This window comes from Tiliqua scincoides, chromosome 10 (assembly GCF_035046505.1).
Source record: "Tiliqua scincoides isolate rTilSci1 chromosome 10, rTilSci1.hap2, whole genome shotgun sequence".
Classification (NCBI taxonomy): domain Eukaryota; kingdom Metazoa; phylum Chordata; class Lepidosauria; order Squamata; family Scincidae; genus Tiliqua; species Tiliqua scincoides.
The window spans coordinates 27,445,706-27,471,257 of NC_089830.1; the positions used below are offsets into that span (position 1 = coordinate 27,445,706).

A 25,552-nucleotide genomic window follows, 5' to 3' on the forward strand; every position below is an offset into this window, starting at 1 on the left:
CTGTTGGAGTGGGGAACAGAGAGAATTTGAGGTTTGCCCGCTGGGCAAGCAACAGCTGAGAACAGGTCACAAAAGTGTTCTGGTCCATCTTGGCATCTTCATTAGGTTGACAGTGCTGGAGTTTTGGATTACAGAAGGCACCCCTTCTACAAAATAAGCACAGTCCCCTCAAAAGTGGGTGAACCCCCCAGAATTAGCTTCAGCTCCTGCAACCACCATACCAAGAACCTCAAGGACCCACCAAGACCCCTACATAAGAAGGGGGATCAGGCCAGAGGCCCATCTAGTCCAGCTTCCTGTATCTCATAGCGGCCCATCAGGTTACAGGTACTCCTCAGGGAGTACACAGGACCTCAAGAGACCTGCATCCTGGTGCAAATCCCTTGCATCTGGCATGGCAGAGATAGCCTACTTCTAAAACTAGGAGGTTGGGTATACCCGTCATGGCTTGTAACCTGTGATGGACTTTTCAATAAATTTGTCCAATCCCCAATAAATTTGTCCAGCTAAGACAGATGCCATCACCACATCCTGCGGCAAGGAGTTTCACAGATTAGCCCCGCTCTTCCATCTGACTTGGGATCTGTCCCTTGCTCCCCTCACCATCCCCCCCCAGCCCCCAAATCCTCTCCGGCTTCCAACCCCCAATTCTTCACCAGCAGGCTAATCATGGGGTAATTTGGGACAGGCACAGTTGTAAGTTCTCAGCTGGATTGCTTTCCTTGCCATTACCAGTAGAGAATGCTGTAGTCTCATGCCAAACAAGGCCCATGGGGGGAGGAGAAGACTGTGCTCCCCACACAAATCCATCGGTCTGTACACTGTTCATGCGTCCAGTGGCAGGAGGTGCTCAGAGCACGCTGACCCTCTCAGCCAAGCCCTTCATCTCAATCTCCTGCTGCTCTTCCTCCTCCTCCTCATCCAGCCGGCGCACACGCAGGTGTTCTGGGTACGGCAGGCCTTGCTCAGTGGCAAACTGATCCCACCGCGCGTCATCACTCTCATGGGTGATGTAGCGCTCCCCCATCCTGCTCTCCAGCTCCCGGAGGTCGAGCCAAGTCTGGTAATCCTGGAAGATGGGAGACAGAAAAAGACAGGTGTGTGAGTGGAGGATTTCTGAGGACATGGACAGGCATGGTCTTGCTGGATGCCCCCAGGAGGGCCCACAGCACCACATGGGGCCTGTGCGACATCCCAGATTCAACCTGTGGCCTCTACAGTTAGATGATCTCGTATGGCAGAAGGACTCCCTGGCCTCAGATCCTGGAATGCCACCGTCAATACTGGGCGAGATGAGGGCTCATAGTCAGTACAAGCCAATTTCATGCTCTCTTATTTAAATCCAGCACCCATCCTACTGGAGGTTTGCCAGTGCCCCAGCCAGAACACATTTTCTCAGCCCTTCACACATCCTGCAAGTCTAAGACTGCTGCGAGGAGGCCTTTAATTCGGCACTCTGAGAATCCTGGGAAATCTTCTTGTGGGGCAACGTCCCTTGGGAATACTTTCCCCTTCCTGAAATTCCACTCCACAGCCCAGGCGAGATATATCTGGACTCTGCTACCGAAGGCTACCGACCCTCGTAAACTACGAGCATCTCTTCACTGAAACATTTCAGATGCGCTCGAGACTGCGGTCACTGTTGCGTTGCCCAAGCAAGAACCCTGCAGTCTGGAACTTCCTGCACATGCCAAAAACTCCTGACAAGCAAGGCAAATGGCTCTTTGCAGCTGGAAACTGAAAGCCCAGGCTGTGTGCAACTCTCCTCTTTTTCTGTCTCTATGGAATACACATGTGCACCGCTGGCTTCAGGGTGCAGTGCTGCCCACTGGTGGAAGACACCAGGACTGCTACACAGGAGCCAATCACTGAGGAGCGGTAGCTGGGGAGAGGCAGAGATGCAGCCGTTTGCATGACCTCCAGAGCCTCTTTTCTCATGTTATTTCTATAGTTCTTCTAGGATACAAATAATTTTATGATTTAGGTTTCCAAAACATATATGTTTGGCCGAGACAGTGATGCAGAGTTTCATAAGGAAACAGAGAACTCACAACCACACCAAGGCACTGACCTGCTGAAGGCACTGAAGGGTCAAGGAAGTGGGGGCTGACCAGCTTGGCAATCTGACTTTAATAGCGGTGTGTAGACCAGCGATTTTCTATCTTTATAATCTCACAGCACACTCACAAGGCACTACAACTGTCAAGGCACACCGTCTGTTTTTTGACAACCGACAAAGCATACCATGCTGCCGGCAGGGGGCTCACATCCCACCAATGGTCTTACTAATAAATGACCCTCCCTCACACTCCCACAGCACTCCTGCAGACCACACCTGGAACATCAATGTATTGCGGCACAATGGGTTGAAAACTGCTGGTGTAGACTGATGTCTTTGGCTCAGGAGGGCTTCAGCACCCTCCCCCCCCCCAAAAAAAAAGTACCTGTAGCCAAGAGTGGCTGAGCGATTTATCAACACTGTAGCGTTTCCGCATCTTGACCTGGAGGAGGTTTGTGATCAGATCAATGGCTAGGAGGGAGAGCAAGAAAGAAAAAAAGTATGCCATTTGGAATGCTTCCAGCTCCGGCTCTTTTTCACTACTACGCGCAGGCAGGAGTCACCAAATCACCTCTGGCTACCAGAGACAGAATGGCCAGCAAACTTAGGTATTGTTGAAACAGGGTTACTCCCTCCTCCCGCGGGTCCACATGCGTCAATCAGAGGTATACACAGACAGCCTGGATTCAGGAGAGCACGCTTCCATTGAACCGGCAGTGCCCCTTAAGCCAAGCAACAGAAACCCACAGGGCGGCATTAAACATGCCTGAGAAGGGGGAATGACAACCAGCACTGACTTCCTGCCATCTTCCAGGCTCAAATTCATGGCCCTGGGCATAACTTAGGCAGCCTGAAACACTGTAATAGCTTCCCAATAGCCTCCCTATAAACCAGAAGCCATTTCCACTGGTGGGTACCTCCAGCTGAGATCTGGCGCCAAGGGTTAGGTGGGTACATGAAGGCAGCATTCTGGATCTGGTCGTTGATGTCCTCGTCCTCATTAAAAGGGAATGTGCCACTCAGGCTGACATAGGTGATGACACCCACTGACCACATGTCCAAAGAGCGGTTGTAGCCCTGGTTGAGCAGCACCTCAGGTGCCAGGTAGGCTGGGGTGCCCACCACAGACCGCCGGAATGACTTCTCGCCGATGATGCGGGCAAAGCCGAAGTCACACAGCTTCACCTGTAGGGGGGATGAAGCAGGCAGCCTTAGCAGCAGAAGACTTGCCACACACCGTCACAGAGTTCAGAACACAACAGGCAATCTACAGAATGTCAGCATTCAGTTTGAAAGAGACCGAGTTTCTAGTCCTTATGGCTAGACAGAAGTTGCTAAACTTGTGAGATTTTTCTTCTATACGGGCAGAAGCTAGAGGGATAAAGAGGGTTGTCATCTGAGTTTAGCTTCGAGAGAGGCGATGTCCCCACCCCCCTGGCTAGTCTGAGCTTTTCTTCCTAGGCTTATGGCAACAATTTTTAGGAGCAGGAGAGTTTCAAACTCAGCTCACATTTCCTCTCCTGTAAAGGCACTTCCTGCATCTGACAAGTCCCAAAAGTTTTGCTCCAGGGCAAAGCCAGTCTATTTGGGATCCTTGCAGCCCCCAACCATTTTTCAGCAGAACATACATACAGAGGGGATCTCTGGTTCGGGGAAGCCTCACCTGGGGGAACGGCTCGGCTGAAGCCAGGAGGACATTTTCAGGCTTGAGGTCACAATGCACAATATTCTTGAAATGCAGGTGTCGAAGGGCCACCAAGATCTGGGCAGGGAGGCAAGAATACAGGAGGGGAAGGGTTGCTTACCCAGGGAAAGAAGAACTGAAAAAGATTCACACCCACCCCCTCAGGTTGCTCTACCCACTCACCCCTGGGGATCTTAGCAAGAACTCTACATGCCACAGGTTGGTCGCATCTGCTCCGCCCAGAGTCCCAAGAGATAGCCCCCCCCCCATACCCCATGTGTTGTTTTAGATAACATGTGTCCACTTTGAGCCACTGAATCATCTCTTCTGTAGGCTGAAATGTTTATGGGATATTCTCAGGCAGGACTCCTATGGCACCTAGTGGCCACTGGCTGAATCACCATCACTCCAGCACTGGATAAAAGGGAAGTGGATTTGAAATAATAGATGCAACAAGACATGAAGCACCTTCTGCAGAACCTCTTGCAACATCTAACCAGAACCTTAAATTGTGATTCGTTTCCCACATTAAATGGGCATACAAGATAAAGCTGGTATGTGCCCAATAACCTCTTCATTCTGATTGCTCCAGAGGAAATGTCCCCAGTCAGACTAATAGGCTGCTGGGGCCTGGAGAGAGCTTTTCCTCTTCCCCCCCCCCTTTCCAGCCTCTTTCTGCATTGTTCCAAGTCCCACTGCACTCCATGGGGCTACTTCAGAACACCCATGCTCTGGATCAAGCTATTTGATTGCAGGGACATCCATTTGAGCTTTCTGTGGTCTCTCTCTTCCCCTGCTCCCTTTCTCCAGCTTACTGTCCATCTCTCCCTGAGAGCAAGTTCCACTGGACTCTAGGGCAGGGGTGTCCAAACATTTTAGCAGGAGGGCCACATCATCTCTTTGACACTGTGTTGGGGGCCGGGGAAAAAATAATTAATTTACATTTAAAATTTGAATAAATTTACATAAATGAATATATTAGAGATGGAACTTGTACAAATGAATGAAGGTCTTGCAGCAGCTCAAGGCCTATAAAAGGCCTTGCATAAAGCAAGGCCAGCCTTTCCTTCACTGCCACTGCTGCATCACAGATGTGAAACAGCAAGTAGTGGAGGGAGCCCTCATCCCACAGCTCAGGTGAGATGTTGAACAGTCATCCTCATGCTGAGAGTAGTTGCATCGGGCCAGCATGTGCTCCAGCAAGTCTCAGGAGGGCCAGAGACTCATAGGGGACTGGGGGCTCCCTGCGGGCCGGATTGGGAGCCTCCGAGGGCCGCAAGTGGTCCCCGGGCCGGGGTTTGGGCACCTCTGGGGATGCTTTCAGAACAATCACATCTCATCACACTGGGAGGTTGCAGCATACTCACTCACTGCATTTCTGATCTTTTCAGCTCTGCTCCATCTTTGGGTGCCTCTCTTTCTCCAATCTCCTCCTGTCCCTCCCCTCCTGGACTTCAACCAGATCCCAGCTACTCACTGTGGAAATACTGTATGTCTGGTCCCAGCTGACTCTGGTCAGGAAATGACTGTCCTAAGCCATGTTTAGCCTCTCCAGGAATCCCCTCTTTGTCTTTTTAACCACTACAACCCCTGGGTTTGAGGCAACTATTTTGCCCCCTTAGACATGCATTCCTCTAAGGAGTAGTTGACATTCAGTGCCCCAGTGTCGTCTGTGGGTGGTTCCATTTGGGCTATATGCCTGCTGGTTCCAAACCAGTATTCTGGGAATACATATTTTACCTGGGTGATCAGGAATTTGGTCAGCCTCTCCGGGAGCCGCCCCTTCTCAGAAGAGAGGATCATTTCCAGCATGTCCCCGTGGAGCTTCTCCATTACCACAAAGACTTTCTCTGGTGTCTCAAACATGCACTCCAGGTTCACAATTCCAGCATGCCTCAAGCTCTGCAGTGAAGTAGGAAGGGGGAGTGAGGCTCAGCGTCCCAGGAGGGCTGTGCTTCAGGATCCATTCCGACATCCCCACCCACCACAAAGCACCTGAAAGACCATCACCACTGCACCCTCGCTGGTTCTCCCCCCCCTGCCCCAGCCCCAGGGCAGCCTGTACAAGGAGCCAACATCAATGGGAGCTGGAGAAGGGAGCTAGCGGTCTTTCCAGCTGTCCTGATTTCCAGCTCCACAAGCCACAGTTTCGCCCATCCTTGTCACAGATCCACTGGAAAGTCTGCACCTGTGGTCCACTGGCACTGATGCTGCCAGATCTCACAGCAGTAAGATTCCCTCTCAGTCAGAAACAGAACATAAGAACAGCCCCACTGGATCAGGCCATAGGCCCATCTAGTCCAGCTTCCTGTATCTCACAGCGGCCCACCAAATGCCGCAGGGAGCACACCAGGTAACAAGAGACCTCATCCTGGTGCCCTCCCTTGCATCTGGCATTCTGACATAGCCCATTTCTAAAATCAGGAAGTTGCACATACACATCATGGCTTGTACCCCGTAATGGATTTTTCCTCCAGAAACTTGTCCAATCCCCTTTTAAAGGCGTCTAGGCTAGACACCAGCACCACATCCTGCGGCAAGGAGTTCCACAGACCGACCACACGCTGAGTAAAGAAATATTTTCTTTTGTCTGTTCTAACTCTCCCAACACTCAATTTGAGTGGCTGTCCCCTGGTTCTGGTGTTATGTGAGAGTGTAAAGAGCATCTCCCTATCCACTCTGTCCATCCCCGGCATAATTTTGAATGTCTCAATCATGTCCCCCCTCAAGCGTCTCTTTTCTAGGCTGAAGAGGCCCAAACGCCGTAGCCTTTCCTCTTAAGGAAGGTGCCCCAGCCCCGTAATCAACTTAGTCGCTCTCTTTTGCACCTTTTCCATTTCCACTATGTCTTTTTTGAGATGCGGCGACCAGAACTGGACACAATACTCCAGGTGTGGCTTTACCATCGATTTGTACAACGGCATTATAATATTAGCCATTTTGTTCTCAATACCCTTCCTAATGATCCCAAGCATAGAATTGGCCTTCTTCACTGCCGCCGCACATTGGGTCGACACTTTCATCGACCTGTCCACCACCACCCCAAGATCTCTCTCCTGACCTGTCACAGACAGCTCAGAACCCATCAGCCTATATCTAAAGTTTTGATTTTTTGCCCCAATGTGCATGACTTTACACTTACTGACATTGAAGCGCATCTGCCATTTTGCTGCCCATTCTGCCAGTCTGGAGAGATCCTTCTGGAGCTCCTCACAATCACTTCTGGTCTTCACCATTCGGAAAAGTTTGGTGTCATCTGCGAACTTAGCCACCTCACTACTCACCCCTGTCTCCAGGTCATTTATGAAGAGGCTGAAGAGCACCGGTCCCAGGACAGATCCTTGGGGCACACCGCTTTTCACCTCTCTCCATTGAGAAAATTGCCCATTGACACCCACTCTCTGCTTCCTGGCCTCCAACCAGTTCTCAATCCACGAGAGGACCTGTCCTCTAATTCCCTGATTGTGGAGTTTTTTCAGTAGCCTTTGGTGAGGGACCATGTCAAACGCCTTCTGAAAGTCCAGATATATAATGTCCACGGGTTCTCCCGCATCCACAGGCCTGTTGACCTTTTCAAAGAATTCTATAAGGTTCGTGAGGCAACAGGTTGTGGGACTTGCTGCTTGAAGGTCTCAGAAGGCCAGCAGCCCATCAGAACAGGTATTTTCCAACGTGAGCCAGGAAGTGGAAAGGGCATATCACATCCAAGGTCAGCTCAACACAGATCAGGGGCCTGCTCCCACACAGGCTCAGGAGAGACCCTGCACCCAGTGGTTATGTGAATAGGATACAACAGTGATTTTCAACTGGTGTATCGTGGCACACTGGTGTGCTATGAAGGGTCTGCAGGTGTGCTGTGGGAGTTTGAAGCACAGCGGTTGGCAATGGCCGAAAAACTCTTTCACATTCTGCGGCTCTGTTTCTAGGACAACAGTCTGTAGTAACAAATTGGTAGAGTCGGCGAAGGAAGGACAGACTACCTGTTACTACAGCTGCGCTAAAAACAGAACCACAGAGCCCAGAAGTCTCCAGGAAGTGACATCACAAGAGGTGAAGACCATAGAGAAGACCATAGAGGTCAATGTGCCCAGAGAAGAAAAAATGTTGAAAAACGCTGGGATACGCGCTCACCTGCAAGATGGCCACTTCGTTGCGTAGTTGGCTTTCTTGCTTGGTGGGGAAGCGCAGCTTATCAATCACTTTCACCGCCACGTCCCGTCCAGTCTTCCGGTGCTTTCCTGTGGGTCACAGGTGAAAGCAAGGAGTCAGTCACCAAAAAGAGAACAAGACCCCTCAAAATCAACCCCAACCAGCTTTGAATGTAGCACTTCTCCAGCCTGGAGATAACCTCCCAGGAGGATAAGAAACTTCCACATCTCCATAGCAGCCTCTCAAATCAGGTCATGGGCCAAGACTGGAAAAGCAGACCCCAGTCCTTCCCTTACCTCCATAGACAACTCCAAACTGCCCAGAACCCAGGACCTCATCAGGGAAGATCTGGTAGACGGTGGCAATATCCTGCAAGAGACCAAAATGGTGTCCGCCTCTTTGGTGGGTGGCAAAAAAGCAGCCCTGGACCAAAGCGAGGGACACCCTGGATGGAGAGCAGGATGGGGCCAAGCAAAGGGGAATGGACAGCCAGCATGCTGTTTTCAGCTGTGAGCCATTTTTATTGGATGCCTTCATCCATTTTGAAAGGGGAAAGTCAGGAGCTGAAAGGAAGTACCCAAGGTAAATCCAGGAAGGCCAGGAAAAAAGACTTACCACGTTCTCCTGGATCTGGCTGTTGGACACAGAGATGCGCAGTGACGCTTGTCCTGGAGGGTGGGGAAGAAAGGCACAAGTCAAGCGCCAGCAGCCCACCCACTCTTTTGACCCTCAAGGAAGGCACCAGGTTGCAGCCTTGCAAAGGAGGGACATAACAGAACCGCACCGCAGCTCAGACAAGACTGAACTATCAAGAGGTGACCTGGGTACTCCAAGGGATCACTAGAAGCCGGTGGTGTGCAAGGAGCATGCTCAGATGGGATGCCTTGGCTCCAAACAGGACTGCCTCGAGGAGAGGGCTGCTAGGGCATGGGGGATGGAGGAGGGATTTTGTTCCAGACACTCACGGTGAGGTGCCTGTCCCTGGACATTGGAAGCGCCCTGGAGGATGACTGGCATGAGGGCCTGGCGGATGGCGTTCTCCCAAGCCCTGGCCTGCTCCAGGCTGTCCCCGCCGTGCTGGTGGTTGCTGCCACTGCTGGGAGTGCCACTTTCTCCAACAAAGTAGGTGGCTTTGGCCGTAATGATTTCAAAACAGTGAGGGTTGGCGCCTGATGGCACCAGGGAGAAGTCCTGGGCTGGCTCCACCGCCAGGATCTCAGACAGTGGAATCTCCTACAGCGTTGAGAAGAAAATCAAAACAATTAGTTTCCCCTTCCTCAAACGCCTTTCATCCATGTGTTTTGTGCATCCGCGGTGCAAATGCATCTGCTCTCCGGGATGGAATCTTGAAAATAACTTCTTTGGCTTTAAAACAAACCTCCAAGTTACTAGCCCTTAAGGACTGCAAAGAGAGGCTTGAAATACCTATGGAGCCCAGGGAGAGCACCTGGCTCCTCGCACCTCCTCAACCCTGGAGACTCCTAAATGTAAGGTTCACGTACCTTGTAGTAACGGCTGCTGGTGTTGTTCTGGAAAAGAGTGAGGCACTTGCTGTCCAGTCGCCAGTAGTGACGCTTCCTCTGGGGAACAGATAGAGAGCACAAGAGCATTTGATATGTGGTACAGAGAGACAGAAGTCTCTGCCCCAGAGACCTTACACAATCTATTTTGTGCCAGGCAGGGGAGGGAGTAGCAAAGGTGAAGGTGGGCAAACATACACTGGTGGTGCTACAAATAAATAAATCCCCACCACCAACTCTGCTGTTTCTTCAGCTCCACACTCAAAAATCAGCCTCGCAGGTTTCTTTTAGGGGTCCCACAAGTCCACCCTCCCATACGTACCAGGGTGTCCTTGTTGCTGAAATGCACCACCCAGCCTTCTTTCAGAGCTGTGCTAGACTTGCGCGTTGTCTGCCGGACGGATTGCACCACCCTCATCAGTGGAATGTAGCCCGCTGTGCTGAAGAGAGAAAATCCCAGAAGGCACGGTTCAATTGTGGTCAGGCTGAGGGCAAAATGTGCAACACGGGGACTTGGGGAAGCAGCGACAGGCGCAAGCATGGAGGGGATGGTGTCATGAATATGTACAGTTTAGGCCTAGTAACATGTAAAGCCTGAACCAAGCTAAAACACAGAAGTGGCTTGCAGTTCCTAGCTGCTAAGAATTTACAACTCAATGGAAGGTGATAATGTAGCACCTAGGCAGCCAGAAAGACACCCATCAAGGATGGAATGTAGATCTCCAGAGGGGAGGGCGAGCATCCAGCCCCACTTCTGTAGGACAGGGTCTTTTGGTCTTTGTCTCTTGGTGAGATAGGTGGTGGGTGTACATCCTGCCCCGCCAGGACCATGTGGCCTCTTAGGTACTGACCTGAGAATCTACAAGAGAAGCTGACCCAGGTGAGAGTCAGAGAATAATAGTTAGCCAGTTAGCTTTGTTGTTTTATGCTGATATGTTTCCTAGAAGTTTTTATGCCTCTAGCATTTGCTGCCTCTTGTAACTTTTTGTAAACCTATGTACTTAATAAAGTAAAAATCCTTTTACCATGTTGGTTCATTGTCTGTTGGGGACAAAGGTTCAGAATCCTGCCTAGCCGTTCAGCAAGCTACAAAAAATTCTCATTGTGGACTAGAAACTTGAGGACTGAGACTTTAAGTAAAGAAAGTGCTCAGTGCCTACAAGGGATATAGTTAAGCCTAGAGGGTCTTGGTTTCCCTGGACTGAGACACTGGCTCTTACAAGGTGATGGCAGTACTACCGAACAGGGATCTTTGAGGGCTCTAGGGTTCAGAACCAACAACTCTGAGCACCCAAAACCCTGGGAGTGTGAGACCAAGTGTACGACAGATGGCATGCATGGGTACCCCTTTTATCCTCACAGCAATCCTATGAGGTAGATTAGGCTGAGGGATGGTAATCCAGAAGGCAAGTCGGGCAGCATCAATGGCAACATGACCCCTGGTTTCCCCACTTCTAGTGCAACCTCTTCCCTTGCTGAATCTCAGACCATCAGGTTGGGAAATGAGATTTTGACTGATAAATCCCTGTCCTCCACCATCAGTTGCAATCAGTGTGTAGTTCACAAGACCCAGGAGCAGCAATGAAAAGTCCATTTGCAAACAGGGTAGTGTAAACCATGGGGAGCTCTATAAGTCATCCCCAGAGCCTGGGAACCCTCCTTTACACATGTGGAATATTTAACAACTTAGACAAGAATGAATACATTATTTCGGGATCCAAAGGGTGAATCTTGCAAGGCAGAAGGAACAATAAGAAGAGTCCCACTGGATCAAGCCAAGGGCCCATCTAGTCCAGCTTCCTAGATCTCACAGTGGCCCACCAGATGCCCCAGGGAGCACACCAGATAACAAGAGACCTCATTCTGGTGCCCTCCCTTGCACCTGGCATTCTGAGACTGCCTACTTCTAAAACCAGGAGGTTGCACCTACACTTCATGGCTTGTAACCTGTGATGGACTTTTCTTCTAGAAATCTGTCCAATCCCCTTTGAAAGGCATCTAAGCCAAATGCCATCTCCACATCCTGTAGCGAGGAGTTCCACAGACTAATTACATGCTGGGTAAAGAAATATTTTCTTACATCTGTTCTAACTCTCCCAACACTTAATTTTAGTGGGTGTCCCCTGGTGCTACAGGAATTGGGATTTTGCCTTGAAACAAGAGAAACAGAGTTTAATGGCAAACAAGTGAGGGGAACAAAACCCACAGTGGGGAAAACATGAACTGTTTTCTGATGTCTAGATCAGGGGTGCCCAAACCCTGGCCCTGGGGCCACTTGTGACCCTCGAGACCTCTCAATGCAGCCCTCAGGGAACCCCCAGTCTCTAATGAGCCTCTGGCCCTCCAGAGATTTGTTGGAGCCCACACTGGCCCGACGCAAGTGCTCTCAGTGTGAGGGCAACTGTTTGACCCCTTGTGTGAGCTGTGGGATGAGGGCTCCCTCCACTGCTTGTTGTTTCACATCTGTGATGCAGTAGCGGCAGCAAAGGAAAGGCCAGCCTTGCTTTGTGTAAGGTCTTTTATAGGCCTTGAGCTATTGTAAGACCTTCATTCATTCATAATGAGTTCATCTTTAATATATTCGTTTAAGTAAACTTATGTAAATTTATTCAAATTTTAAATGTAAATTAATTCTTTTTTTTCCCTGGCCCCCGACACAGTGTCAGAGAGACGATGTGGCCCTCCTGCCAAAAACTTTGAATACCCCTGGTCTAGATGAGAAAACATGGGGGGCAGGGGAGACAGAATTTGGAAACAATCCCAGCTATCAAAAAGATCACCTCCCTCTATGCTTGCCTGGTCACACAACTGATCAAGGCCTATGTGTGCGAATGCAAACTTATACATTCATTTGACCACAGGACTCTGTGAAGATAAGGAAGGAAGGGTTACTTTCCTTGCTATTCACCCCAGCCCAGAGTTTTCTTTTCATTTCCAAGACCGTGTCAGGGTTGGACATACAATGTATTTTTCTTCCCAAGTCTGTCCTTGGAATAACGTGGATACTGAGCATAAAAGTGTCCCTCTAATTTCCTCACTGGTTCCGTTCCAAAGCCACCTCTCCTCACCCTTGGGACTTGCTGATGTCGTCAAGATCCTCGCCCACCCGCAACTCGCTCTCCGAGTGGGATCCGGGGATTATCCCGGAGTCGTCCGATTCATCCATAAGTGAGTTCTTGTCGGCCTCGCTGAGGTCACTTGCATCTTCCATGGGCACATCTGGGGAGGAGACACATGGCCAGCCAGTCAGCACATGATGGGGGCTGCCTGAGGGCCCCCCCTCGCTCTCTCAAGTTCAAACTGCTCTCAGGTCCAAACCCCCCAGACCTTTATTGACTCTCCCTGGTGACAGAGAGGTGTTGCAAACTTCCCACTTTCAAACAGTATGCAGGAGAGGGGAGGCAGTCTGGGCAATTTCGCTGCTTGTTTTCCATCAGACAGGAAACCACATAAATGGCTGCCTCGGTCCTACTCTTGTAAAGCTCTTGCATGGCTTCTTTTGATCTCACCAGGAGGATCAGAATGATTGAAGAAGAGATCTGCTGGGAGTGGGGGGGGGGGTAAAGGAGTGGCAACCCTGGCACTAGGGACATATTGCAGAACTAAGCTGGGGAGGTTGGGGAGTGTCCACACTCTGATGGGCCAAGGGGCTCACACTGTAGCCCAGTAAAGGACACAGACACAGTCTGGAGGTGACTTGCCCAAGGCCTGTTTCCTTGCAACCCCACTAGGAAGTGACCCACACAATGTGGGCCCAAACAGGTCCCATCCACCCCAAGAGCCAACACCCAGTGCCCCCCCTCCACCGCACCCCCTGGCTATGCGGCTACTCACCAGTCCCGTTAAACAGCGTCTCCCCAAGGCAGTCATTGGGCACCCGGGTCGCACAGCGCTTGTGGCAGTTGAATTTGCAGTCTGGAAGGGAGTTCAAAGGGAGTGTAGCAGAGCACTGAAGTCCCAAGCTGCACCTGTGCCACGGCCTCCTGCCTATGTGCCCTTCCCCCACCCCACACCCCACCTATGAACTAAGAATGCAGACCTAGCAGAGACCACCACCAGGGGGAGCTGTGCCACTAGAGGTACCCCTTTCTCCTGCAAGTGCTCTATACAAGCCAGGTAGGAAGAGGCTTGAAAACAAATGTTTTCCAATTCCTTAGGTAATGATGTCAGTGGCAGTGGGGGGGTGGGGGGTTCAAGAGCTGCCATACTCAGGTGCAGAACCAAGTGGGGGAAACCAATTTGCTGCTTGGCTCAGCTCAAGATCTTGAGGCTGTGAGTTCCACAAGCTTGGTGGCATTTGGCCTTGGGTTGGTTATATAGCTCAGTGAGAGAGTACAGGCTTTGCACACAGAAAGTGGCAGGTTCACCCTAGATATGGAAAGACCCCACAGGAAAACCCTGGGACCTCCAGTAATAATTATAATCATTATCTCTGAAGCCTCTTGATTGGCAGACTGGCTGCCAATCCCATAAGACAATACTGGGCTGCTGCATCAGTCAAGGCCGGCCTTAGGAGCTGCAGGGCCCAACTGGAAGCCTTTCTGCAGGATCCCAGGTTCCCAGCCAAGATCTGTAGAACCTTAGAGATATAATTAAAATTTATTATGGACTTTATATCTCTAGGGTAGAATGCAAAGCAATTCAAAAGTGCAGGTGAGTTAATGGCCCAAATGGATCTCAGCACATTTTAATATAAAAACGCATACCTGCCAGTCTACAAGTAAACAAACAAAATGTGCAGATTGCCTTTGAAAAGTAAATAGTTACAAAACCACTTGTTTTAGTCACTGAGAAACGGCTTAGTAAATATATTGATTTGATTTTTTGTTTAGAAAAAAAAATTCAAAACAAGATTACTCGAGCGCAAGGGGGCCCTTAGGCATGGAGCCGAATTGGGCTAACTTGGTCCAACTGGCTTAAAGCTGGCCCAGCAGCTACAGTCTGACTCAGCATAAGATAGCTGGACAGTGATGCGTGTGTCCACCTAGGATGTCACTCTCAGGCCTCTGACACTCCCCCACAGCCAGTGCTGCCCACCCCCACTTTCCACACCTCTCCCCAGACCATCACTCCCCCTACGCCACACCTTTGCACTGGAGACCCTGACGAAAGAGACCCTTCAGCAGCTTCTTGCAATATTGGCAGACGGTAGGGCGGGTGTACGAGTGGATGAGGAAGGTGTGGGGCACCTTGACCTTGGAGAGGAAGAGCTTGTCCAGCTCAATGGGGCGGCCGATGTACGTGGAGGAAGCCAGGCGGCGGGGGAATGTCTCTACTGAGCTTCGATTCTGGGCAGAGGGGAGAGAGAGAGAGACAAAGAGATCTGGTAGGAAGAGAACCTTCAGAAATTAGATATGGAGAAGTATGCAGAGTCCTGCTGAAGCCCCATCACCACCACTTTTAAAAAAAAAATGCTGACACCCAAATCTAGTTCACAGTTTACATCAACCAGAGATTCCTCTTGCTTCTCTAGTGTACAGTATATGGCCAGAGCCCAGTTTCTCAAAGAGGGGCTGTAATTAGGTTTGGTTTCTGAATTATTATATATTTGTTCTAACAAAGAAACAGGCCTACCAAAAAAAAACACAAAATACCTTTTTTTTTAAGATGCCAAGAATATTTGAACGAATTTAGGATATTTTTGGGGTGCTGACTCCAAAATTGGTATTGGAGTTTGGGGGGGTATGGCATAGCCATTTTATATGCCAGGGGTGAACAAACTTGCTTAACGTAACAGCCACATATCATAAGTTTCAGATGTTTGAGAGCCGCAATATTTAAGAAGCATTTAAATTCTTAAATATATTTACTTACTCTGAACATTAAACTTGCGTTTTAGCCCAGTGCTCTCTGCTTACACCCAGTAAATAATTATGAAGCTTGAAAATGTGTTATTTACCATTTGCATTAATCGCGACGCAAAAAGGACCTACCAGGTGCTGTAGGTTTATACCATAGTCTTTCAAGACTGAAGGTTGCCAACCAAAACAAAAAGGACCTCAGCCAACATATTTCCAAGAGCCACGTTATATGACAAACAGTCACAGGTGACTCATGAGCTGCTGTTTGGCCACCCCGTTATTGACTTAAGCAGATTCTTTGTGAGGAAGACATGGTATTGGCCTCTTCGTGAGGAAGGTGACTGAATCAGCATGTAAGGTGACTATGCCGTAGCCCACAAAACTAGAGCCAAAACCGATGCAATTTTTGCATTCAGCACCCCAAAAATATCCTAATTTAATTCAAACATCCTTGGCAACTAAAAAACGTGTGTGTTTTTTTGTAGGCCTGTGTAATCTTTCTCTTCCATCCCCTGCAATCTAAAAAGTTTTTAAAGGCTTCTGAAAGATGACATTTCAGCCAACTATATTCATTTCTGACAGCAAAGCACAGACCCTCTCTGCTCCATCCAGGTGTCTGCGGTATAAGGTAGGTGGAAGTATCCAGTTGCTACCCCCTCCTAGGTTTAGGTAGTTTAAGAACACTACCAGCAAGGCAGGACCACTTCCAGCCAGCAGGGGGAGCATCCACTCACCAGAGGCATAAGGAGGCATTCCTCAGAGGAGCAAGGCAAGGAGTCTGTGGTCGAGAGGCGCAGGGACTGGGAGTTGGCCAAGGAGGTGGAAGAGAGGCGGCGCTTCCGTGCCCCGCTGCAGTTGTTGGGGATGCTGAAGGCGCAGCGCTTGTGATAGTTGAGGCCGCAACCTGGGAGACAAGAGAGAACCCAAAACAATCTCAGGACTGCAAGTCATTGCTGAAGAACAGGGAAGAGGTCAAGTGCACATTCTGCAAAGGGAAGGGTTGGAAAAGATACTGCTGAGGGGGTCTGGCCCAAGGACTCTGGTTCTGGGAGCCAAGGAGGGGCCACAGAACAGTGGCACGGAACTGCCTTCGAGGCAGAAGGTCCCAGATTTAGACAGCCAACAGACAAAAGGGGGCAAACCCTCAACAGTTGCTACCAGGCTGGATAGACCACCCCAGTCTAGTGAGATCAAAGGTCTGCCTCAGTAGGAAGCTGTTTCCTACGTCGTTGTCCCCCCCCCAAAAAAGTTTATCCCTCAACACCGTTAGGAGTGATTTTGGGACTGTGAACTCAAGTTTGCGAAAATGGGAGATGTTTGATTTTGCCAGCCAAAAGCCCCCCCCCGCCCCCCCCCCGGGGGCCAGGAACTGCCTCCGGAAAGGAATGCGGCCACAAAGAGAACCAGCACCTGCCAATTTCACAGAAGGGAGAAAGAAACATATTAGCATTCGATTAAGCATTAAACATGCTGGTGACCTAAAAGCCAAGCGGCTCGTCTCATGCCAGGCCCCGGGGCAGGTATAGGATGGAGCCCAGGCAGCCAAAGCAGCCGGTCACACGGCTTTGAAGGTCGAACGCAAGAGGATGGATTTGCAGCGACTCCAAAGCGCCAGTCAGGGCTGGTGCTGCCGCCGTTTGCACAAAGGCTGGCCCTGTGTAGCCTGGCGGCCTCCATCCCTTTCCTTCCCACTGTTGTCCCCCTTCTGTCAATACCTAAACTGGAAGCCTCTCAGGGCAGAGACTTGGTTTCCACTCTGTGCAAGCACCACGTACAGCAATGATGTTATACCAGTAACAGTAGTAGGTGAATCCAGCCTAGGCTTCTCCCCATCACGTTCAGTTTCTATGCACAGGAATCTTTTCTTATAGGGGAAGCACTCCATAACGCAAGCCCCTACCTAGAGCCCAGTGCAGGTCAGACCCAGGATGACTTCTCCTCCCCTACTTCAAAAGAGCCAACGGACAACATCAGAGATACAGAACCAGCCTGAAGATTTGGAGTGGATAAGATCAGTTTTCAAAATGACAACCTCCCATTAAAACACATGTACACGTTTATAAGCAAGCAAGACCTTTTCCAGAATTCCATGCACAGAATGGTTTGTGGCAAACCAACCACAAACACAGCTTAAAATAAATCAAGATGCTAGGTCTCACTCTGCCACCATGAGAAGCCACAGGTCCTGCAACATGAATGCACCCTAAACCATGAATGCACAGGCTCACACACACTCTCCTCCTCTTCCACATGTGAGGGGGAATGCTGCATCTTTCAGACTGAAACAGACCACCATTTTGTGTTACACCCAGACTTAGGAAATTGTGGCTTACTTAAAACCACAGTTAGAAAACAAACCATGGTTGGAAACTACAGTTTGATCCTGGTTTTCCCCCCACAAGTGCAGTTTGAACTGAACCACAGTTCCAAGTCTCTGTGCAACATGGAACTGTGGTTTGTTTTCAAATGAAAGCAAAGTGGAGTGAATGAAGCAGAGCGGGGAGCATATAAACTTCTTGTTGCAGCTGGAAACTTTGTTTTTTTCCAGCTAATGTCTCTGTCACCACCCTCTTGCTCAGCCCCTACTCTGAACGGGACCCCTTACCGTCACACTTGAGCCCTTGGCGAACCAAGCCGAACAGCATCTCTCCACAGTGGTCGCAGAAGGCCGGTGCGCGATAAGAGTGGACGTTGAGGGCGTGAGGCCGGATCTGAAAGTCCTCAAAAGTGGCAGAGGCTGAGAGGAAGAGAAGAGGGCTCAGAAGCCAGGACACTGCAGGGACAGCAGCAATTCGGCTGGAAGAATTAACTCCTTACATGACAGCAAACTAGCAGCTTCTCACTGCCACAAAGCACTGGAGGCTACCAACGGTACAGTCTATCTTGGAATGGGTAATTAAAACGTAGGAGCATAACAGAAACTAAAAGAAGGGCACAAGACAGCAGAAGGCTCCCCCTGTACCCCACACATGACACAGAACATTATTTGCTGAAAGGAGCCATTTTAAAATAAATATATATTAGCACTTTTTTAAAAAATCAGGAATGGTGTTTTTAAAAAACTGTTCTTCTTGGATCTCTTCATTCTGTCTCTCCTAAACTTAAGGCAAATCCTTCAAACCATCGTCCTGAGATTCAAAAGTCCAGCTGGAATTCAGCAGAACCCAAACCGTCCTTGGAATCTCAGGCATCCAGAAAAGGGACCGGAGGGAATCCAGCCATCCCTATTTTGCAGCCAGATGCTTCAAGGGCAGCCTAGGACCACGGCATGAAGGCAAAAGCTCTCCTCAGTTTGGCTCCAGCAACTGGTATTCAAACAGTAGGCTGCCCCTTTACACGGAGGTTCCATTGAGCTGTCCGGGTTATGTATTGGGGCAGAGCTGTTGAAAGCCTGGCAGTCAAGCACGTGCTGTGTAGGCCAACATCCTGGGCCCAATCCGAAGCATGTACAGGTGAAAAACATCAGATAGCAGAGCAGAAGGGAAAGTAGGTTTCCCACCTTGCCTGAGACCCCAGAACGCTGCTGCCAAAAGAAGGGAGGCAACTTATGCACCATCCACGTTCTCTTCCTCTGAGCCAATTTACCTGAAAGGACCACCTCCACCAGGTCCCCCTCCTGGATGTTGCTGGCAGCTCGGACCAGCTGCAGAATGTTGACCGAGGAGGGGTCATGCTTGAAGAGAAGAATCTTGTCATACAGCCCGTAGAACCCGCACTCTGGAAACTGCAAAGGAACCCACAGGAGCGGATGAGAAGGGCTGCGGTGCAGAACAGATAACCAGGCAGTCTCCTGAGCTGGGCTGTATCCACAGCTTGGGGGCTGTGCACAGCTTCACAGGCAGGAAGCCCCCCTCCCCCCCACACACACACTAGCATCTCCAATTAAAGGATCTCGCTTCAACTAGCTCCCCCTCCCAATAGTTAAGGAAATATGCCCCTGCAATGCCTTTCAAGGCACTTTGATGCTGTCCAAGTAACACCAACGCAGACTGCCAGATAAGATTGTGATAAGGAGTGGATTCACACTTGGGGACATTGCAAAGAGACAGGAGTGGACAGTCAAAGATCCACAAAGACCTGAAGACGGGTCAAACTCCTACTTCTTTTGCAGAGGGAAACCTTTAGTTTTTTGGGTAAATATCAGGAAGTACATATACATGCATACACTCCCACAAGCCATGGGTCATGCACCAACATCACGCACCCGAGCACATCCCACAAAAGTTTGGGGGGCTTCAATTAGCAATGACACTTTTGTTCCCACTGATTTCAATGGCACTTAGGGTTCATTCACTGTGACTACAATCCTGTACAAGCTGTACAACAGCTACACACCCGTTTCTTCAATAGTGTTGCTAAGGGGGGCAGGGGTGTACATTGCTCCAGGTGTCAAGCCAGGGGGCCCCCTGCTGGAAGGAGAAGCCCCCCCCCCAGCATCCAGGAGGCCACACATGGCAGGGATGTGTGTGTTAAACACCTGGGGGTGTTAAATTTGATTTTGTTGTATGGGGGGTATTAAGAATTTTTGTACTGCCAGGTGCCACATGTCTTAGGGCACAATCCTAACCAGGTCTACTCAGAAGTAAGTCCTATTTTGTTCAATGGGGCTTACTCCCAGGAAAGTGTGGTTAGGATTGCAGCCTTAGCTACACAACTGCCTGTTTTTTCAGTGTTGAATGAGCTTTTTTCCTTCTTTTTATGTATTTATTCCCTTCTTCTTTTTTTAATGATAGCAATGAAGATGCTTTGCCCAGCTCAGAGATGGAGCAAAAGTCAAGCTTTCTGGTTACAATGAGCTGCTATGCAAATCCAGACTACTATTTTTAACTCAAAGGTGTCCCATCAAAGACCTCTGCTTGCTCCCTTCCTCCCCTTCCTTCCTTCCTACCGACAGATTGCTTTTCATACTCACACAGCAGCTCAGAGAGCCGTTTCTCTCCATCTCCAAATACGTCACATGCACACGAGAATGCCACATTGCCTTAATTTGGGGGATCCCCATGGAATTCACTACCACAAGGAATTGCAACAGCCACTGCCCTCCAGAAGAGGGTTAGCCCATGATTCTCTAGCAGCCAGGCCTTGTTCCCCTTCGCTCTTCCCTCAGTCAAGGCCAAGATTTAGCCTTGTGAACAACTTGGAACAGAGAATTATCAGCAGCAGGGCCGGTCCATTCATGAGGCCAACTGAGCAGATTGGAAGAGGGAGCCCAGTTCTGTCTGCCCTCTCGCTTCCACTGCTGTTTCTCTCCCTCCCACTTTCTGGATCAGAAAAGGGTGAGCAGAACAGATGCACATAGTGATCTCCAATGCACTAGCCTGCTATGCTCTTCTCCTCCACAAGCATCACTGCTGAACCCCCCCCCCCCCCAAAAGCAGGTCCAGATCCTCAGCTTTGGCTGACTAGGCAAAAAGGAGGACAGGTCGCCAGGAGATAGTCATCGGGCATATACTGCTAGAACCCCCATAGACAGAGGCAATCAATCCCAAAGAAATAGAGGCTGTGTTGCAAGGAGGACAAGCAAGCCCTTTGCCATCTGCAGAAGCCCACAACCAGTGGCATAGCTAGAGGGGGTGCAAAGCACTAAGTTTTTCAGAGAGCCTCACCACAGCGTGCAAGCGGCCACTCCCTCTCCCCTTTGGAGTATATGCATCCGTTTTGTTCCCCACATCCAGAATGGCTCCGAGGGGGAGGGGTATCTTGCATGTTGCAGTGAGGCTCCCTGAAAAACTTAGCACTTTGCACCCTCCCCAGCTACGCCACTGCCCACAACTCAAAGCAAACAGTCATAACAAAACAAGGCCTTCAAACGATCACAGCCCCTCCTCTCGCCATTGCCAAACCAGCAGAAAGTTTCAAAACGAGCCAGAACATCACAAATGTCCCAAACAATGTCGCAGTCCTGGCACAATCCGTAGTCAACCCACATGATAACCACTGGGACCTGCTGCCAAACCAGCAAGCACAGGAGTGGGCCTTAGGGTCAAAGGGGACATGACATGGCAGCTCCACAACTGGGACCCACACAAATTTTAATGTTACTCAAAACCAGCTGTGGAGTGCTGGAACTGGCATCTGGAGCCACTGCTCAACATCTCTGCCTGAGGAAGCCTGCCCACTAATAATAATAAAATAATAAATAATAATAAACTTTATTTATATCCCGCCCTTCTCCCTAAAGGGACCCACGGAGAGAAATCACGGGAGAAAATAAACCTAAGTGTAAGAGTGGGATCCAACAAGGCTGTGCTCAGATCTCAATAGCTGGCAACTCTGCAGAGGTTGCCTCAGTGCCTTTCCGGGTGCCAAAGGTGTCAGCCCACAGGTTCACCGAGTCCTGCATTCCAGAAATGCCAACATGGGGCAACCCCAAATCCAGCACCCGGCACCTGAAGCCAGGAAGACAGGAGTTAACAGCTGAGTCACACGATCCTTTCTCCACCTCCTGCAGGAAACAGCTTCCTAAACAGCCAACAATAAACTCAACAAGGCTCAGCTTGGCCTGGCCTGGCCAAGCCCAGGAGAGGGAGCTGCTGGTGACTCACCCCACTGGGAACAGCTCTCTGTTCAAAGCAAGAGCCTGACCCAGGCCAAGGCAGCTCCAAAAGAGAGGAAGGTTCTGTCATCCCAAAGGCCCCAGGGGAACAGGCCTCCCCCCAGCACTGGGGTGGCAACGGCCAGCACAGCTGTATGGGGCGGGGCAGAGTGTGGTGCCCCCCCTTGAAGCTTGCCATAAACAGAGTATGCAGGCAGAGCCATCAACATGCATGTCTCTTTACAGAGGCCAGGAAAGAAGAGAGACTGGTTCCCACCCCAAGGAACTTACAGTCCAGCTGTTGTGGGGAAGAGGGTTTAAGAGCTCTTTAAACATGCTTTAGCTCTGCAATTGCTACTTTAACTCTTTTGCTTTTAATGCTGCTTTGCATTTGGTTTTGAATAGAAAAGCAGGACAGACATTTTCAAAATAAATAATTACATTCTATATTTAACCGATTCAGGGACGTGCAATGGGTGGGGAGGCAGGTGAGGCAGTGCCTCCCCACCGGAGTCCTTCGAAAAGCATCTCCCACAGCAGCACTGGCTCCCTGCTCACCGCCCATCCCTGAACAGATTTATAGGCTAAATTCTTGGGGGCCATCTCTGAAGTGCCTGAAAAGAAGGCCTAAAAGCATTCATTTAAAAACTGCATCACATCAGTCATGGGTGTGTCTGTACCTTCTGCTCACTGGTATGAACAGTAAAGGGTCTTGTGAACATATGACCCTGTATATAGTACTTTGCCGGATAGGAACCCAGGAGGTTCATCTTATCCAGCATTCTTGTTTCCAACAGCATGTCTGGGGAAGCCTCCAAACACAGAAGTTGAGGATCTTCCCCTGCTGTCTGTCTCATGTACATGATAGGCAGAGGTAGACTGCTGCTGAATCTGGAGGTTCCACTTTCAACAAACCATGACTTCTAGTCAAGCTTCAGGCTTCCACATCCTGCCCGCCCTCACTCTCTGAGGTTCAAGGCTCAACTTCCAAAAGGCAACAGTTGTTTCGGAAATAGGTTCGTTCATTGCTTGCTTTATTTTCCTTTAGGGTTGCTCGCCCCTCCAAAACTACAGAGGAGAGCCAAACAAAGAACTGCAGTCTCCCCCACCCCACCCCTCAAAGAACAAAACCAAAATCTCTTCTGCAAATTAAGAGAATGCAAATTTCCCTCATTTGCATAACGTACACAGCAGCTGCACAATCCCACTTTCCTCCCTGAAACATTTGGATCTTGTATAAATAACTGGGGGGGAGGGTCACGTCCATGTATACAGGCCTGTTTGGGGTGGAGGGCAAGGGGGCCCTGGCCTGATCTCCCCCTCCCCTCCCCTCCCCAGGCTTTTCCCCACCACTGAAGAGATCCTGCCCCATTTCCTTGAGCCCAGAGCAAAGGATGAGGATGAACATGGTTTTCCTCCTAGATCCTTCCCAAAGATTATCACTCGGCCTCTTGGAAGCAGGAACCAGGCCCTTTCCTGCCCAGCACAGGACGCCAGCAAGGCTCTGTTTCCGCTCCTTTGAGACAACATTCAGTCTATGTATATATAGACGCTGGGGCCCTGGACTGGCCAAGCAGGGAGGGGAGGAACCCTTAGGCACCATCCCAGCCCTGTTACGTGGCTGTAAGCAAGCCACCATTCCCTCACCCTCAGTCTTCCCCCCCTTCCATCTGCAACATGGGGATAATTCCATTGACCTACTTAAGAGAACCACTGTAAGGATCTTTCAGCAAAGAATCAACAAGCACTATGTTAGAGATGATGATGATGTGTTTGGTTATGCTTCAATGCAGCTCAGTTCTTGTGAACACCCCAGTCAGCTTTGAAGGGCGGGAAACGACATGGGTCTCTGAGCATGCATAGAGAGCCTCTCCTTTGCCACAGAGGAACTGCTCTCCAAACTCCCCATGCACCTGGAACTGCAGAGACAGGCCAGCCAGGCAAGCTTTAAGGCCCAGAACTCCTTGGAAGAACTGGGAGATTCAGGGCAGGCTAGCCAGGCAGGTCAAAGGAGGAGTGTCAAGGGATGCACCCCTGTCTCGCCCCACAGATTTTGCCTTCAGCCCCACTCTTCCCCCTCCCCAGTCCCCTGCCTCCTCTTGGATTCTTCTGTCCCCAATAAGACTCCCTTTCATCTCCCACCCCCTAAGCAAATGTCCAGCATAGCAGAGTCCACAGCCTTCAACACAACACACACAAAAGGACTGAGAAAAGTTGTGGCAACACATTGGTTCCAAAAGAAAACCCAGTGCATTCCTAGAGTGCCTTCCTCGGACCAACCGGCCTGGCATCTCAGTGGCCAGTCGGGTGAGCCCATTAACACTTCCATGCTCAAGAGCCTCATTTCGGACAGCAGCATTAGAACTTTCTTGGCCAATGGTTCCTGATCAGCCTTGCCTTCGTTATGGGCCTACTGCAAGGATAACACGGGGTGGATTCAACTCCAAGCCAAGACTGGAACCCCAGTCACCCCTCCTCCAGAGCTGCCAACTTTTTCCACTGGCTCTGCTCCTCTGCCCTTATCAGTTTGTTCCCAAACATTCGCAGGTGACAGAACATCAACCTCATCGAACACAGGAAGACTTACTTCTACAGGGTTAGGTGGCAAACCTCAGCACACAATGGAGGTGACTGAAATTGCAGTCTCTGCCTGCAATCTGCAGGACTAACTTTTGAGCAAACATGCGTAAGATTGCAATGCATGTGCAAGGCCTCAATGTCAAGCATGCGCACATAAGCATACAAGCTGCATGTTTACACATCGATAAACACACCGCTGACTCTTTGGTACACACATTGTCCAATCTGCAGATAACGGGCTGGGCAGTTTTGAGTTCTGCAGGCGCATATAGTGCACTGATGGCCGGACATGGACAGTGCAGCCATTCCAAATGCTGTTCTCTGCAACAGGATGGATTTAGAATCAATTCGTAATAAAACCACATGCGCACTCAGCTCGAAAGGCCACAGGCCGGTGGCTGCTTCAGTCCCCCACCCACCCCGTGGACAGAGGCCGACGCACGCAGCACACCAATGTTCGGGGCGCTCGGTGGAGGCACAGAAGTGGCCTGCAGAGCAGTGAAGTGGCTGGAGGGGTGCAAAGCGCTAGGAAGTCTCCTTGCGGCGCACTAGTGGCCCTTCCCCCTCCCCTTCGGAGCCGTTCTGGGCGGTGGGAGCAAAACAGGCTGCACACCTGGTTCCAAAGGGCACGTGGAGGGGTCGCTTCCTGCAAAACGCCCCGCTTGGACCCCCCCCAGCTACGCCACGGACCAGGTGAGAGAGGAAGAGGAGGACGCCCCCGCTGGCAGCCTCACAGGAGCGCAGTCGCTGGCGCGGTCAGGGGCCCGATCCTGCGCGTGTCCCACCAGAGTCAGCGGCAGGGCAGGGGTCCCGCGCCCGGCGACACGCGTCGGGCGTCCCCACGTGCGCCTACCTTCTGGTCCACGATGGAGCAGGCCAGCTGCTTGACGTGCGCCAGGTCGGAGGCGGCGGGCAGCAGGACGAACTCGCGCGTCAGCCCGATCTGGATCTGGAAGGAGACGCCGTGGCCGGGCGGCTCGGGCGGCGGGCCGGGCGCCGGGGGGCTGCCGGGCGGGGAGGCCATCGCGCCGGGGCGCGGGGCTCTGCTGCGGCCGGCCGGCCCCGAACAAACTTTCTCAGCCCCCGAGGAGGAAGTGCGCGAGCGACGCGCCGGCGCTGAAGGCGCAGCACACCCCGCCCTGCGCTCCGCGGCCCGGCCCGGCCGGAACGAGCCGCGCGCCCTGCCCCGCCGCGCCCTGAGCATGGGCAGAGCGCCCGCCCTCC

General features: G+C 50.8%; 1 protein-coding gene across 1 annotated transcript; it reads right to left on the reverse strand.

The window, feature by feature from the left end:
- Positions 1–632: 632 nt before the first annotated feature.
- PRKD2 (protein kinase D2) lies at positions 633–25,336 on the reverse strand. The gene is made up of 18 exons (XM_066638451.1): positions 25,182–25,336; positions 18,799–18,937; positions 17,819–17,950; positions 15,948–16,117; positions 14,499–14,700; positions 13,247–13,327; positions 12,481–12,631; positions 9,735–9,852; positions 9,395–9,472; positions 8,858–9,125; positions 8,508–8,560; positions 8,189–8,261; positions 7,875–7,981; positions 5,484–5,645; positions 3,723–3,821; positions 2,977–3,244; positions 2,445–2,530; positions 633–1,069 (listed from the first exon to the last, which is right to left on the reverse strand). Exons 3-18 carry the CDS (start codon positions 17,856–17,858, stop codon positions 851–853), a joined length of 2,175 nt encoding a protein of 724 aa, XP_066494548.1. The 5' UTR covers positions 17,859–17,950; positions 18,799–18,937; positions 25,182–25,336; the 3' UTR covers positions 633–850.
- Between the last annotated feature and the right edge of the window lie 216 nt (positions 25,337–25,552).